We start from the raw sequence: 16,757 nt of genomic DNA on the forward strand, positions 1-16,757 counted from the left end.
TCGCTGACCCCCGCTGCCTCTAGGTTGGGAACAAGAACCTGGAGCCGGGTCGGCGGCCCCGCGCGCTCGCTTCCTTCCCGCCTCCGCACTCCCCTCCTGGCCCCTGTCCTCCTAAGAGTGTCCGACAGAGCCTTTGTTGGGAAGCCGGCCTCCGCCCCACCTGCCCCCAGCTCTGTCCCCAGATGGCCTCACTCAGGGAAGCCCCCTGGTTGCCCCTGAGCTAGGCCCTCCTGTTGGACCCTCCGTCGGCATCGTGTTCTCATTCTTCAAAGGGTGCGTCATTGGTAGTTATCTGTTTGGTTTTGTGATTATTTGAGTATCAGTCTCCTTTGTTTGGCTCTAAAACCCACGAGGCCTGGGGATCTGGCTGCTGGGCTGCCCTCCCCACCTCCGGGGACCATGGGACAGGGCTGCAGGCTGGGGTGTCAGCAGGAGAAGCCACCGGGCTTGTTGGCGTGACCGTGCCTCTCCCGGGGGACTCACTGCAAGTGGGCGCTCGGCGTGTGTTTGCAAAGAGGGCAGCCTTACCCTGTGTAAACCACGTGAAGGGGCCAGACCCCGAGTCTCCTTCTCCGATGATGGAGCTGGGCATGGAGCGACCGCTCGCTGTGTTACTTGACTGGAGAGGAACGAATAGTAAAGGATGTGTAAGGGACGTGCCGCATTATCGCCTGTCTCAGCCCTGGATGGAATGTTCTCCTGCAGATCCAAGGGTTTACCCTGGTTCATTGAGGTCTCTGCTCAGAAGCCGTCCGTGCTGTCCTGTGGAAAAATCCATCACCACTCTCTCTGCACCCCGCTTTATTTTCCTTTGTCGCCTTACTGCCTCCTTGAAGTCACAGGATTGTGTGTGTGTGTGTGTGTGTGTGTGTGTGTGTGTGTGTGCGCGCGCGCGCGCATGTCTTTCTGTCCTCCAGTACCAGAGGATGGGGCTTTGTCTTCTCTTCACTGCTGCATCTCAGTCCGTGGTACCTGGCGCATAGTAGGTGTATAATGAGTGTTTATTGGATGAATGCATGAGAGTGCTGGGTCAGAGCAGGCATTTTTGCGGTTGAAACCTCAATATCTTGGGTTCTTCTTGGTCCAATTTAATTTGTCTAGAAAAGGAATTCAAAAGGTTCTTCTACCTTCCAGTAATTTTTCTTCCCTCCAATTTTCTTTTTTTTTTTTCAATTTTCATTTTTAAAAATCTCCCTTTGAAGCAAACGTTTCTTGAGAAGGAGAAACGGAGAACAGGCTATACTGGGGCCCCCGCTTGGCCGTGCTTACTTGGGGGACGCCTGCTCCGTTGCCCTTGACTCCTCAGAATCAGGCTGGTGCTTGGTGACACCACCTTCCTGAGTGTCACATCTTGGATTCTAATTTGACCTGATCACAGTTACTAGGACAGGGGACTGTGTTTCCCAGAAGAGAGCGCTAGGGAAGAGTGCAGAGGGGGACTGAATGGGGAGATGCTTGGAGGCCTTCAAAGGTGTAGTTACAGCTGCTCACGGCGCTGTTCCTCGTCTGTGAAGCGGCCATCTGCTGGCTGCGTGTCAGGCCCCACAGCCAGCAGGCCACCCGGCCCCCGGGTGGTGAGTCCCGCCCCGCCTGGGCGACGGCACCGTGGGGGCACCTCAGTACACTCACAGCCAAGTCTCTTCTCGGCGGCAGCCGACGTCCGTCAGTGGGCCTGCTGCGTGGCAGGGCTGGGCGGAGCCCGGGGGCCGAGTGAGCAATGCACGACCCCTGCCCCATGGGACACCCAGCAGGGGAGATGCAGTGAACCCAAAGAAACGAAGTACCCACCACTGTGGTCAAGTAGGCAGGTCAGAGCCATGGGAGAAAGGGCAGCGGGAGAGCTGTCCCGGGCACCTCGGGGTGCTGGAGCCCAGAGGGCTTCTGTGTCACCCCGGGAGCCGTGCTCAGGGGAGGCCCTGGACCTTCTTCTCCCTGGTGCCTCGTGCACAGATCCTTTTCTCTGGAGCGTTTAGGACGATCTGTTTAATTGATCGTAGTCTTCTCGTCCATAAAGAGTCTCTGCCTCTATTATCATAAAAGCCCAGAGGACTTCCCTGGAGGTCCAGTGGTTAAGACTCCACGCTTCCACTGCAGGGGGCCTGGGTTCGATCCCTGGTCGGGAAATTAGGATCCCGCAGGCCGCGTGGTGTGGCCAAAAAAAAAAAAAAAAAAAAAAAGCTCAGCTTCCTACTACTAGATGGAGGGCTGAGTCCCTGGCAGGATTGTAGACGTCTTGACGGCTCTGCTCAGTCTTCGTTCCCCTGCAGCCTCTCCTTCCCTCCCTCCGTCCAAACATCCACCCACCAGCCGGCCAGTAGACCAATATCTGCGGACCTTGATCGGCAGGGTGTACCAAAAGGCATTTGGTAAAGCGGGGAGCAAGACAGGCAACGTCCCTGCCCTCACGGGAGAACCAGATACGAAGTTGCCAGTTATGATGGTTATACTTAGGTGATTATTATGCTAGATCTGGTGAGGGAGAAATCCGGTGTGCTTTGTGGGCGACTGGCCAGGGGACCTGAGTTCATGGGGTGGCCTTGGAGAAGGCTTCCCTGAGGGAGTTCCATTTGCTTTCAGAGCTGAAGGATGAGTAGGGAAGGCTGGTGTGGGTGGAAGTGTCCAGGCAACGCAGGCAGCTTGTGCAAAGGCCCTGAGGCAGGGGGAGCTTAGAACTGAAGGGAGGCTGTTGTGACTGAGCCCAGAGTGGGAGGCGGAGCGGAGCAGAAGAGGCCGGCATCGTGCAGGGATCCCTGATCAGAATGCGTTGGATGGGGTGATGACGGGAAGTGGTCAGGCTGGCGGCAGCGATTGGGTCATCCGAGCAGGAGATGTTAAGGCGGGTGGGTTGGGCCTGGCCCTGCTCTGTGAGCCGCTCACAGCCAGCCCCTCTCCCCACTCCCACCGTGACTCTGGGAGGTGCTTGTGGAAGTCCGCGGCATCCTCACACCCTGAACCAGGCTTTCTCCCTGTATCCCCTCCACAGGTTATTTACCCAACAGTGGGCACGCCGTGGAGGCCATGCTGGCGGCCACGAGCATTGGCGCCATCTGGAGCTCCACGTCCCCAGACTTCGGCGTGAACGTGAGTCGGGGTCCCCTCAAGTGCCCTGGGTGTGCGGCCCCCGCGGGGGAACATTCCGTGTGATTTCCCCATGACATCTTGGGTCGGGGTGTGGGCAGCCGTGGGGCAGGACCGGCAAGGCTGGGAGGAAACGGTGTCACGATGGCCTCCCGTCTCCCCGGCTGGTGACTGGAGATCAGCAGGAGAGAAGGAGCCAGAAGTAGCTGAATCTCTCTTTAAGTCTAAAAGTAAACGGTCCTTCCTTCCTTTCCAATGTTCCTCACGCCCAGCCGTGTGTATTGGCTGCGTTAGTGTGTGTTACACCCGACAGGCGGTGTTGTGAGTATCCAGCGGGAGATGCCCGGTCACGGCTCCTGTGACTTCATGACCACGTGAGGTTTTCTGATGTTTATCCTCTGCAGATTTGCTCATGGAAGATTGGCTTACGGAAAATTTGCTCCATAATTGCCATTTCTGATCTCTTACTTTGAGGCTGAGCTTTGTGCTCTGTGCGGGAGGGTGGCGGGCTTCTTTATGCCCGTAGACCCCCAGGGCACCAGGGGCCAGGGTGCGCCAGCTGCAGAGTGGCCCAGGTGGGGGCAGGAAGCACACACAGAGCCCCACCATAGGGAAGGAAGAAGCGGCAGAGTGGGACTTGCTGGGACCCCCACTTCCTGATCAGGGACCTTTCCTGGCTGCAGAACCTCGGGGATGAGGGACCCTCAGGAGCCACGAGGCCAGGCCCGTTAGAGGACATGCCGGGCATCCACGTCCCTGACCGTTCTTCCTCTGCTCTGGGCGTGGGCCCTGTGCTGGGCACCGGTCAGTGCAGCCCAGGGGCTAAGGGCTGGCCTGGCTTTGCTGGCCGTGCATCCCTGGGTGAGTTATTTATCCTCACGTGCAAAGCAGAGGCATCAGGAAGAGAGAGCCTCATGATACGAGCGTAGACTGCGTGGGCCTGTGATTGACGCGGGAGGATTGATACACTTAGGACACAGGTGCGGGGACAGCGCTCTTCCAGCTCCGTGCTCTGCAGCCCACGTGCCTTGTCCACAGGCTGGGCATTTTGGGTGTGAGCTTGATACTCAGCCTCTGCCTTGAGGCTTGCTCTTCTGGAAAAGGTTTTCAAGGTATTTCTTTGCTTTTTTTAAAATATTTGTTTATTTATTTGGCTGCACCGGGTCTTAGTTGCGGCACGCGGGATCTTCGTTGTAGCACGCGCGATCTTTTTAGTTGCGGCATGCGGGATCTAGTTCCCTGACCAGGGATCGAACCTGGGCCCCCTGCATTGGGAGTGCGGAGTCTTAACTGCTGGACCACCAGGGAGGTCTCTCAAGGTATTTCTCATCTCCCCCCACCCCGTGCGGAGGAGGGACAGACATGCTTCTGCGACACAGAGGCCTGGAGCAGTGAGGCGATTGGCTGAGGCCGGCCCTGGCCCCGTGGGATGAGGACTGGGTCCCGCTGAGTTCGGGGAGGGGGTGGTCACCCCAGACCTCACTGCTGGTGGCCATGGTTGTGCCTCCTGGGGCTTTGCTGGGCCTCTCGCAGATCGCCTCCACCCCGGACCACCCAGGGCAGCCAGGACTGACCTGAGCCCGGAGCTCCAGGGGGCCTCTTGGTCCCCAAGGCCCTCTGTGAGGCCGTGTGAGCTGCTTGGGACCAGGCCGTCCTCGTGGGGGGTCCTGGAGGGTTGGGACCCCGTCCCTGGGCACTGTTGTCCTTGGATCCCTCAGCAGGCCTTGAGCTGTGCTGCCGGGAAGTGGTGAAGGAGCCTCGGGGCTGGAGAAGGCATGTGGCGAGGAGGTTACCAGCAGACAGGCTCTTGCCTGGGTTTGAATCCCCCTCTGCTGCTTCCTGTCTCTGTGTCCTCGGGGACACACCGTAGGAGGGCTTGTGAGGACAGCACCATTGACACCCACCTAGGGTTGGGACAGCGCTCGACCTACCCCCCAAGCTCAGTGAATGTCAGCTGTTCCTAGTGAGTAGGGAGTGGGCGTTTTCGAGTGAATTGGAACTTGTAAGCAGGTGTGATGTTGGAGAAGCATTGTGCAGCGTGGGGGCGTGGGCGTGGCCTTCTAGGGCCGGAACGAAGCCCCTGCCCGAGGACTTCACAGCGAGCAGAGCTCCTGGGCTGGCCTCGGGTGGTGGGTCTGAGCCACCTGGTGCAGGGCGGGAGGCTCAGGGGACGGGCTGGGGCCCAGGCACCTCCTGCTTGCCTGTAGCAGCAGCTGGCCTTGACCCTGCGCCCATCCTCGTGGGTCTGTCTTGTGCAAATGTCACCACCGCGGGCCACTCTGGCTGACTTTGGTCCCAGGTCCTGCTGTGCAGAGGATGCAGCCAGCGGGTGGCTCTGGAGCGGCAACCCGGCGTTCCTTCCCTGGTTTGAGGCTGGCTCGTGTTTTCCGGGGTGGCGGCTCTCGCTGGAAGCGCATGCGCACTAGACGGCAGTCTGGCTCCGCCCCGGCCACGACCTTCAGCACAGGTGCTTGCGGGAGATCTTTGTGGGCGTGATGGCCTGAGCCTCAGGAGAGCCCTCTATTCGGTCAGAAAGTGACAGGGCCAAACGCCGTTCTGCTAAGATGCTTCGCTCTGCCCTGAGTTCCGGGAAGCGGTCCTCATTTTGCTGGGACCCTGGTGTAGAGCCAGAGGCAGGTAGCCATGTGCACGGTCCTTTGGAGTGATGGTTGAGCAGTGAATGACGGTTAATGTATCAGCCTGGTGACTTCAGGGCCCCCGGCTGCTGGCACCACCTGCCAGCTCCCAAGGGTGAGCCCTCCCGGCCGGGAAGGCCTGGTCTGGGTCACGAGACACAGCGCTTGCTCACGTGGGCACCGGTACCTGTGTGCTAAGGACCTGGGACAAAGCAATGACTCCAGAGCCTCAGATGTCTTCTGTTCTTTTCCAGTAGCTAAAATCTGCAGGGAAGCATCTAGAGTTAATGACGAGGTGCGGCCTGGGGCGGGACAGAGGGGTCCCGGGGGCCCAGGACGGTCCTCTTCAGTGGTTTGCAAATCTCTGCTTTAAAAAGAGGCTCCTGGGACTTCCCTGGCGGTCCAGTGGTTGGGACTCTGAACTTCCACTGCAGGGGGCAGGGATTCGACACCAGGTCGGGGAACTGAGACCCTGCATGCCACGCAGCCAAAAAGAAAAAAAAAGAAATAGGCTCATGTTCTTAATTTCCGACATCACCATTTTATACTTTAGATGGTCTCCCGGTTTCAGTAAAGGGTATGTTTCTGAAATTTGCGGTGAAACACGAATGTTTTTCCTACTTTGAATTGTTTGCTGCAAATCACTGAAGAATTTTCTCTATAATAAAGGGAAAATTGCCACTCTCTTGCAAATCCTGATTTTAATTATTTGGTTCTTTTACAATGGGGTCATATCATTACTGACTGTGAAGTAAGTTCTAGCCCCGTGGCGCACGCGTGTGGGATGGTTACCAGGCAGTTTACAGGTATGGGGGCGGGGTCTCCATACACGTGGATTCACCTGCCCACAAATGCGGTGGTGACCTCCCCTCGCCTTGCCAGGCTGGTGATGAAAGGACCCCGTCTGTTGGCAGGCCGTATGCCTGTCTGTTCAGGCTGCCCCAAGGAGGGGTGGGGACACCGCCTTTGCTCGAGGATGCTGGGGACCATTCCTCACTTCTCTTGAAGCCCCTTGGCTCTGCGTCTACCCTGCCCCTGCCTCTCTCCTCACCGCGTGCCCCTTCCTCCACCTCTCCCACGTCTCCCACCCTATCTGCTTGGACTTCCCGCCCGCATTGGGCTCGTGGGCATCTCCAGGTGCAGGGCTGCTTGTTCTTTGGGTCCCCAACCTGCCAGCCTCACCAAGACCTCCAGGTCCTGTGTGCTTTGACGTTTGGTTTTTTCTGTGTTTCACTGTTTACCTTTGAGTGGGGGGCTTTTTTAGAGACATAGGGGGAATCCAACCTCTGATATCCACACATCTCAGAGGGCAGCCTGGAGCCCTCCCCCTCACAGAGCACTTTCAGGTCGCTGCACGCGCGCGTGTGTGTGTGTACACATGCACACGTGTGCATTTGTGCACATAAATAGGACAGCTGTTCTTCTCGCACTGGGTGGCCGTCCACTTGATCCCGCATCGGCTGGGCTCTTGGTTTCAGGGCCTGACTGGTTGCTCAGCGTCGTATTTGGGGCAGCTGCACAATTACAGGTGTGTTCATTTCATCGTGACATGAAAGCAGTTCTCGACTGAGCAGCCCTCTCCTGGACCAGAGCAGGCCAGCAGCTGGTTTCTGACGCTCAGAGCTCCTGACCGGCTCTTGACCCACCAGGAACACTGCCACCGTGTCGTGGGGTCTCCAGAGTCTTTCCATGGTGCCAAGTTCTGACCTCTGGTTGTGAAACACTTGTCGTCTTTGCTGTCTGTTCTCTCTCTCTGTGAGGAAGGGCCACCTCTGTGATGTCTGAGCCCCAGGTCACTGCTGTCTGGTCCTCCCACCTGTGTGGGCTAGCCCACCAGCAGGGACGCTGGGTGTCATGGAGAAATCTCTGCCGCCTTCCAGGGCTCTCCAGTCTGGCCTCATCCAGCTCCTCCCTGGCTCCAGGCTTTCTAGAAATTCTTGCTCTTCCCTGGGCCAGCTCCCCTTGCCCGGGGCTCTTCTCTTGGTGCCCTCTGATCGGAACAGCCTCCCCCTCCCGACTGGCTGCCGAGGCTGCTCGCCTTGATGCCCCTGGGCAGAGGTGCTCTCCGGGGTCTTCCTGTGATGCGCTGGCCGTGGTTCTCGCGTCCTCCTCCCGATTCGGTGTTCGGGGACCCCAGTCCTGGCTCTCTTCTGCCGCCCTTTGGTTCCCTGTCCCCAGGGCTAGTCTTTCCTGTGCGGAGTCAGCGCTGTGGTTAAGAGCGTCAGCCCCCGTGGCACAGCGAGCAGGCTGTAGCTCCAGCTCTGCCACCGGCAGGTTGTGAAGCTTTGGGCAAATGACTTACCCTGGTCCTGTCTCACCAAGGATGTGGGGGCGATCACAGCCCCGCCCGCTCCTGGGGGCCTGACCTCAGATGTGTGAGTGCCCGTCCCCAGCTGGAGAGGCGCGCGGTGAGCGCCCAGTGCATGTAGGGGTTTTTACTGGCAGAAACGTTCCTCCCGGCTAAAGCGCGGACTCTCTGTCCCTCTTCGAATCCTGGGGTCCAGGCATACTGTTTATTTTGCTGTGTGGAGTTTGTACATGGCCACCTTGCCGAACCCGGTCCTAATGGTTCTCCTGGCGGGTCTCACCGGCTTTCTTCGTAGCCCTTCCTATCGTCCGCTGCTTGGTTCCCTCCTGCCAGCTCCAGGCTCCTTGCTAGACGGGGGCGCCAGGAGAGCGTGGAAGTCCGCGCACGGAAGCTAGTGTCTGTTCTTTACCAGGACTCTTTTTTTTTTTTTTTGTGGCCGCACTGCGGCATACGGGATCTTAATTCCTGATCAGGGATCGAATCCGTGCCCCCTGCAGTGGAAGCACACAGAGTCCTTAATCACTGGTCCTCCAGGGAATTCCCACCAGGACTCTTATCTTTACCATCAAGAGTGATGTGTTTGCCATAGATTTCTGCAAGACACCATTTGTCAGTGAGGAAGTTTCCAGCTTATTAAAGCTTTTTGGGAGGAAAGCGTGTTGCATTTTATTGAAAGCTTTTAAGATAATCAAAAGATTTTTCTCCTTTAATCTGTTAATGTAGTAAATTACATTGGTCTAATCTCTTTTTCGGCTTGTGTGCTCTGTCTCTTTCTGTCTTCTGTAATGGTTTATAGAAAAGGAATGTCCTAGTGTGTGAGGATTTGGTGGCACTTGCCTGCAGTTCTGTACCTCCCTGGTGTCTGTGTTAAGAGGTGACCTTTGGGGACTTCCCTGGTGGTGCAGTGGTTAGGAATCCGCCTGCCAGTGCAGGGAACACGGGTTCGAGCCCTGGTCCGGGAAGATCCCCCATGCTGCGGAGCATCTAAGCCCGTGCACCACAACTACTGAGCCTGCGCTCCAGAGCCCACGAGCCACAGCTACTGAGCCCACGTGCCACAACTACTGAAGCCCGAGCACCTAGAGCCCGTGCTCTGCAACAAGAGAAGCCACCACAATGAGAAACCTGCCCGCCACAACTAGAGAGAGCCTGCGCGCAGCAATGAAGACACAGCGCAGCCAATAAAAACAGAAAAAAAAAGGGGGGGTAGACTTTTGACTGCTTTTTCACCCGTGGTTATTGTCTCTTCAGGTGTTCTGCTGCTTCTTGAATCATTTTTGATAAATTTATATCATCTTCGGGAATCATCCATTTCATCTGGCTTTCATGAATTTATTAACAAAATTGAACATAGTGCTTTGTCATTTATTATTCCCTGTTTCTGTAGTAAAGTGTGGTTTTCGATTTTGTATGGTTGTATGCCTCAGTTTATCCATCTGGAATATGGGAATAATAATTCTATGTCAGAGCATTAAGTGAGTGAATATCAGTAAATTGCCTAGGACAGTGCCTGATATGTAATAAGTACTGTGTAAGTGTTAGCTAGAAATATCTGTCTTCTTGGTCAGATTTGTCAAGAGGCTTATTTTATTGATCTTTTTGCAAAAAAGATTTTGGTTTTATTGATCAAGTCCATCATTAATTTTTCCTTATGGCTTTAATTCCTTCCTTTCCCCCCTCCCTCCCTCCTTCCCTCCCTCCCTCCCTTCTTGCCTTCCTTCTTTTCCTTTTCCTGGCTACCTAAACCATGGGTATAGTTCACTGAAAACAATTAGAAACTGGAAACAAAAACATTTATAATTGCTTTGCTACTCCCCCCCCCCCCCCCCCCCCCGATAGATTATAGGTTCCAAGGAGAAAGAACTCTGTTTGGTTGCCTGGCACAGTAGATGGAATACGCAAATGCTTCCTGCCCCTCTCCGCCCGCAGCTCTTCTCTGTTAATTCAGCTTCTGGTCTTGAAAATCCGACGGCATTGAAAATAGAATCAGTCCTTGAATCTTTAGCCCAGAGAGTCTCAAATTTTACTGTGCATTAGAATCGCGCCCGAAGCGCTTGTGAAAACACAGATTGCTGGGCCACCCCCAGACCTTCCAGTTCAGTAGGTCGGTGGCCCCGAGTGATGCTGTGGTCGCCAGGACCCCTCCGAGGGGCCCTGGCCTCCCCTTGTCTTAGGCGTGTGCTTTGCTGACTCCTGGGAGCTCTGAGAAGCGGTGCCTGGCCCGCTCCAGGCCAGTTAATTAGCTACCTTATGAATTTAATTAGTCGTCACGCCACAGATGGCTGTAACCTGCAGCCAGGGTGGAGACCCTGCCCATCCGGTCCTCACACGGGGGCTCTGGCATCACTGCTGGTGCCCTTGGAGCAGCCCAGGCACTGACCTTGAGCCGCTGCATTGGACCGAGGGATCAGGAGCGCCATCTGGGCGATGCCTTCCGGGTGCTGTTCTTGTGGATGGAAATGGCTCCACCACGGTGTGCACCTGGCCGGCTGGGAGGGGAGCGGGAGGGGAGCCCATCCGAGAGGGCCTGTACCTGTCGCCCTCGGTGTCACACGCAGGTCGTATCAGTGCATCATGAGGTGGCGTGCGGCAGTTCACAGCAGTTCCAGAAACAAGTTCCGCATGTGCACGGGGGCTGCGCCTTCTCTCAGGGAGAGGGGGTGTGCTTGGCGGGACGGTGATTCCATGTGTGCAGACAGACAGCTGGGCGTGGAGAGCCTGCTTTTTCTCCTGGGGCTTGTTTATGAGTGTACACATTTGTGAGTTCATGCATTTGCTTGGCAAGAAGTATCGTTCGGGGGATTCAGGCACCTCTTGGACTGAAGATGAAAGGAGGGCCTAAATACGGCGCCACTTGGCATGCAGAGCTGCCTTCTGGGAAGGTGAGTCTCCACTTACATATGCCAGAGGCGCAGTGTTGGGAGGCTCTTGCTGTAGAAAGGGGGATCTCTGTGGTCGTGCAAATACTCACCCTGTGTTTTCCCATTTGATAGGCTCAGTGTATGTCTGTAAGTCCGTCCGGTGTTTCTTTGTACCGATGCTTTCTTTGAAGTGACGGTCCTGGCTCGGGTGCATGTCCCGTTTGCTTGGCTGTCTTTCTTGGCCCCTGGGTGACGGGGACGCAGGGACGTGGCTAGAGCGCTGGACACGCTGCTTTTTCTTTCCCTGGAGATGCAGCCGTCCCGTTGGCTGCTGGAGGATTTTGCCTTTTGGATGAACAATGACGACTCTTTCCTTCCACTCTAGGGCGTTCTGGACCGGTTTTCTCAGATTCAGCCAAAGCTCATCTTCTCCGTGGAGGCCGTCGTGTACAATGGCAAAGAGCACGACCACATAGACAAGCTGCAGCAGGTCGTTAAAGGTGCGTGGGGGGCGGGGGGCAGGGGGCAGGGGGCAGGGGTGAGAGCCCCCCGGGCGTCCCAGGAGCCCTGCAACAACGGAGCAGTCTCAGTCCTAGGTTGTGTTACGTTTCAGCAAAAAAGAAAAAGATGAGCGACTAGGGATGTTGTGTCCTGTAAGCTTGTGTTTTCTCCTCCCCGCTGCTTTCAGGACTCGCAGACCTGAAAAAAGTGGTGGTGATTCCTTACGTTTCCTCCAGAGAGAAGATAGACATTTCCAAGATTCCAAATAGGTAAGCCAGCCACATGCTGGTCACTGGTTGCATGTGAAACCCACTCAGAGTCCCACCGGGCTGCAGGTTCTCTGGATCTTTGCACCTGGAGTTGGAGTGTTTTAGAGGTGCAAGATGTCTTAGTTAAAAATCGTCCTTCTGTAGGTGGGGACCCGAGGACCCCAGGGGGAATCCCCTGGGGCCACGTGGTAACTTAGTGGCAGAACAGAGACTGTCCCAGGCATCCTAACTCTTCCTGTCTCGTGTCCCTTGGAAGTGGTGGGCTTGGATGGGGCCAGGCTGGCTCCCTGGATTGGCCACAGCAGTGCTGAACGGTGACTAATGTGTATCCACAGGTGCATGTGTGTGTGGATGTGCATATGTGCACACACATATGTACACCTCTGTGTATGTGGTTCATATGTATGTATCTTTGTATGCATGTATATATACACACATGCATCCACACAAAGGTGTACACATACATAATATGTTTTTTTTTTTTTCATTTTAAAACCTATTTTTTGTTGCCATTGCTGATGGCATCTTCCTTTGCTTTTCTGACATTTATAAGCCAATAGACCACAGGCCTTGACGTGGAATAGAATGGTGAGCACCTTAATTCTGCACAGAAGTTAAGAAAATGGATTATGATTTGGTCCAAGTTGAGATTCTTCCCAAAGTTCTTGTTATACACCTTTCATCTCTCTTTAAGCCATCATAGAGGAGAGAGTTCTGAGATCAGGTGTGTTTACCTGTGCAGGTAAACCTGTCCATTTAGCCTTGCGTCTGGGCTGCAGGCAGGAGTCTCTGAGTGGCCTCAAGCCCCATGAGAAGCGGCGGCAGAGCCGTGGGTGGGGATCCTGTGTGTGCCATGGTGGGGGAGGCCTTGCTATTCAGGCAGCTGGGGTGGACGTGTGGCTCAGTGGTTCTCTGCAGGCGCCCTCTGGGGGGGCACTGAGAGGGCTAAAGCTCATGTGCTGTCCCCCAAGTTTCCAGTCGAGCTGGGGGGACAAGACACACCTGCAGGAAGGGGGAGCTGTGACCACTCGGCCCAGTAGACACAGCCATGCTCACTGAGTTGGGGGACAGGAAGTGCCCAGGAGGTGAGAGAAGGGCGTGGTTGCTTCTCTGTGGGGCCTGGGGGAGGTGACACCTGAGGGACCTTGAGAGGTGAGCAGGGTCTGGGGACAGCGGCAGTACCAGGGTTCCAGAGGCTGAAGGGAGCTGCAGCAAAGTGACTGGTCCCTTAAGGCCATGGTCTCGAGCCACACTGCTCGGGTCAGATCTCAGCTGTGTGGCCCTGGGCCAGTGATCAATCTCTCTGTCCCTTGTTTTCCGCATCTGTAAAACGGGGATAACAGTACCTTCCTCGCAGGCTTAGCAGTGTGCATGAAGTTAGCTCTCAGTAACGTCGTCTGTCATTGTGGGCAGGTGACAGCTGCAGGCCAGAGTGGGCTGTGTCCTCTGGAGCTTCCGGGTCAGGATGTGCAGGTCCTTACAGGCAGGCCCGGGGGCTTGGACTGTCCCCTAGACTGTGGGAACCCTGCCGACCTTGATAAATTACACCCCCGCCGTGAATATAGCTCCCCTGGTTTTATTGATGGGGCCGTATGCGCAAAGGCCAGGAGGAAAACAGGACGGTTTGCTGGCCCCGCGGTGGCCCAGCTTTTATTTTTCTGAATGTGTTTATTGGTGATTGATAGAAAGTGAGAGCATCCAGAAGTAACATTAATCACTTCGTTTAACTTCGGGCAGTGCGGAGAGCTCCACAGCCCCCGTCCCCCCGGGAAGCAGGCCCCCAGCGCTCTCCAGCCTTTGATTGCTGGGTGCCGCAGATAAACCGAAAGCGTGTCTGCGCCTCTGTGGGGGGCCTGCCCTTTGGGCTTTTCCTTTGTAGAAGAAGCAACAAAAGTAATCGCTATTTACTGTGATTTATAGACCGATGGAAAGAAAACGTTTTTCTCTGTGTGGAGCATCCGATTCAGTTGGGCCCTTTGTGTAAATGGGATTTGGATGGGAGGTGGAGGCGGAATGGGTCTTTCATTGGCTGGAAGGTTCCACAGTGAATAATCTTCCTGACACTCTGGAGAGGAAGGGTCTGCTTGTTTACCGCTCAGAATTATTTGGGGTGCCCGTTTCAAATGGCCGCACCTCCCCCAGGAGGCATCCTCATCTTTTTTTTCTTTGTTTAAAGATTTATTTTTATGTATTTATTTATTTTTGCTGCGCCGGGTCTTAGATGCAGCGTGTGGGATCTTCGTTGAGGCATTTGGGATCTTTCAGTTGCGGCATGCATGCGGGATCTAGTTCCCCGACCAGGGATTGAACGCAGGCCCCCTGCATTGGGAGTGCGGAGTCTTACCCACTGGACCACCAGGGAAGTCCCACATCCTCATCTTTAAGGGAGCCTTTCCATGTGAGACAGCACACTTCTTCACTGTCGTGTGCATTCGTTTGTATTTCAGAGTAATTCTCCTTGGCAGTTTGCTGCAGGCCAAGTTTAGCTGACTTCTCCCCCTTCCTTGAAAGAAAGTTCCATTTGACAAAACGGTAGTTTCGATTTTTTCCCTTTCTTCTCCCTTCTAAACCAGTGGAAGAACAGGGCCGGGGTTTTGGAATCGATGTTTCCGCCAATCTCAGAATAGAGAAACCACGTCTCTCCCAGGGTGGCTTCGTGGCTTCCGCTACCCTGTTTCTGCTCAGAAAACAGCCCCTTCGGTGGTTCTTGGTGACATGCAGTGGTGCTTTATGGCAGCTTTGGGGGCAGGGTAGGGGCAGGCTGTTTAGGCTGGAGCCGATAGCTGGGCTTAATTTTATTTGTTCCTGGACAGATATTTGCATCTGGCCATTGTAAACCTCAGGATACAGGAAGATAGTGAGAACAATTGCCCCGCAGGTTTTCTGTCACAGAAACTCTCGAGTTGGGACCTTGGCACCACTTTCTGGCTGTGCCCTTCAGGTGTCAGAAGAGCTTACAAGCCGACACCTCCTCCCCTCCCTTCTCCTGGGGGGAAGGGGAAGAATTCAGACTCCCTGGACTCCAGCTTGCCTTTGGGGAACCTGGGGAAACCAGGCGTCTGCTAATCAGACAGTTCGTAGCAAACAGGAGGTGCGCCTGGGCTCCGAGGATTTGAGCGTCGCTTCAGACCCCCTCCGCGGAGTCTGCATACAAACAGCCAGTGTGTTAATTGCAAGGGATCCTTCTCCACGGTGTTTATTAAAGCGCTTAGATTCTCTGGAGAGACAGCCCTTGGCCCCATCAGCGGTGCTAATAAAGCAACCGGAAATTTTCGGGACTTCCCTGGTGGTCCAGTGGGTAAGACTCCGAGCTCCCAATGCAGGGGGCCCGGGTTTGATTCCTGGTCGGGGAACTAGATCCCGCATGCCTGCCACAACTAAGACCCAGAGCACCCAAAATAAATAAATAAATGTTAAAAAAAAAAAAAAAAAGAAAAAGCAACCGGAAACTTTCACTCAAGTTACTTTGTATTCAATTAGCATGAATCCATGAGCCCCGACTTCTCCCTTCTCTCTTGGGAAGCTTCCAGACAAGGCAGGTCCCTGGAATGTAGGTTGTCACCCAGGTAGACGTGGAGGGGGGCGAACGGGAGGACTCGACAGATTTCCGCACCCCCGCCCCACCAGGCGTTCTAGAACCTTCACCGTTTGTCTCCTGCGCCTTTTTGCCCACAGCGTGTTCCTGGAGGACTTCCTGGCCACCGGGCAAGGTGCGCAAGCCCCCCAGCTGGAGTTCGAGCAGCTGCCCTTCAGCCATCCGCTCTTCATCATGTTTTCGTCGGGCACGACCGGAGCGCCCAAGTGCATGGTGCACTCGGCCGGGGTAGGTCTGCACCCCGTCCCTGCCTGGGGGCTTCCTGCTGGCTAGGGCGGCACCCCGTCCCCGCTCTCCAGGTGGGGTGCTGCGCCGCGATCCGGCCTCGAGCCGGGCAGTGGGGGGACTGCTGGCCCAGCTGCCGTGGCCCCGTCGCCACGGGGTGCCGGGACTCCACAGCGCCGGGCGAGCCGGTGACAGTCGTGCCGCACGCCATGACCCCTCAGGGTATTGTGAGTTCAACAGAGGGGCCCTGCCGCATTTTATTTTATTTATTTATTTTTTAATTAATTTTTCTTGGAGTAGAGTTGCTTTACAATGTTGTGTTAGTTTCTGCTGTACAGCAAAGTGAACCAGCTATATGTACACATATATCCCCTCTCTTTTGGATTTCCTTCCCATTTAGGTCACCACAGAGCACTGAGTAGAGTTCCCTGTGCTATACAGTAGGTTCTCATCAGTTATCTGTTTTATACATGGTATCAATAGTGTGTGTGTGTCAGTCCCAATCTCCCAATTCCTCCCACCCCCCGCCCCCCTTTCCCCCTTGGTGTCCATACATTTGTTCTCTATGTCTGTGTCTCTATTTCTGCTTTGTGATCAAGATCATCTATACTATTTTTCTAGATTCCACATATATGCGTTAATATACGATATTTGTTTTTCTCTTTGTGCCTTACTTCACTCTGTATGACAGTCTCTAGGTCCATCCACGTCTCTACTAATGACCCAGTTCATTTCTTTTTATGGCCTAGTGATATTCTGTTGTATATATGTACCACATCTTCTTTATCCATTCGTCTATCGATGGGCATTTAGGTTGCTTCCATGACCTGGCTATTGTAAATAGTGCTGCAATGAACATTGGGGTGCATGTGTCTTTTTGAATTATGGTTTTCTCAGGGTATATGCCCAGGAGTGGGATGGCTGGGTCATATGGTAGCTCTATTTTTAGTTTTTTAAGGAACGTCCATACTGTTCTCCATAGTGGCTGTATCAATTTACATTCCCACCAACAGTGCAGGAGGGTTCCCTTTTCTCCACACCCTGTCCAGCATTTGTTGTTTGTAGATTTTGTGGTGATCGCCATTATGACCATGTGAGGTGATACCTCGTTGTAGTTTTTTTTTTTTTTTTTTAAATTTTTATTTATTTATTTATTTATTTATTTATGGCTGTGTTGGGTCTTCGTTTCTGTGCGAGGGCTTTCTCCAGTTGCGGCAAGCGGGGGCCACTCTTCATCGCGATGCGCGGGCCTCTCACTATCGCGGCCTCTCTTGTTGCGGAGCA

General features: G+C 54.7%; 1 protein-coding gene across 4 annotated transcripts in view; it reads left to right on the forward strand.

The window, feature by feature from the left end:
* Window positions 1–16,757, forward strand: part of AACS (acetoacetyl-CoA synthetase) — a 52,034-nt gene that overhangs the window by 9,402 nt on the left and 25,875 nt on the right. For all 4 annotated transcript variants that reach the window (XM_007189644.3, XM_057526131.1, XM_057526133.1 and 1 more), the window contains 4 exons: window positions 2,984–3,081; window positions 11,269–11,383; window positions 11,572–11,653; window positions 15,329–15,476. In XM_007189644.3, the coding sequence (XP_007189706.2) occupies window positions 2,984–3,081; window positions 11,269–11,383; window positions 11,572–11,653; window positions 15,329–15,476 (443 nt within the window). The remainder of the gene's footprint in view (window positions 1–2,983; window positions 3,082–11,268; window positions 11,384–11,571; window positions 11,654–15,328; window positions 15,477–16,757) is intronic.

The sequence above is a fragment of the Balaenoptera acutorostrata genome, chromosome 13, assembly GCF_949987535.1.
Source record: "Balaenoptera acutorostrata chromosome 13, mBalAcu1.1, whole genome shotgun sequence".
NCBI classification, from domain to species: domain Eukaryota; kingdom Metazoa; phylum Chordata; class Mammalia; order Artiodactyla; family Balaenopteridae; genus Balaenoptera; species Balaenoptera acutorostrata.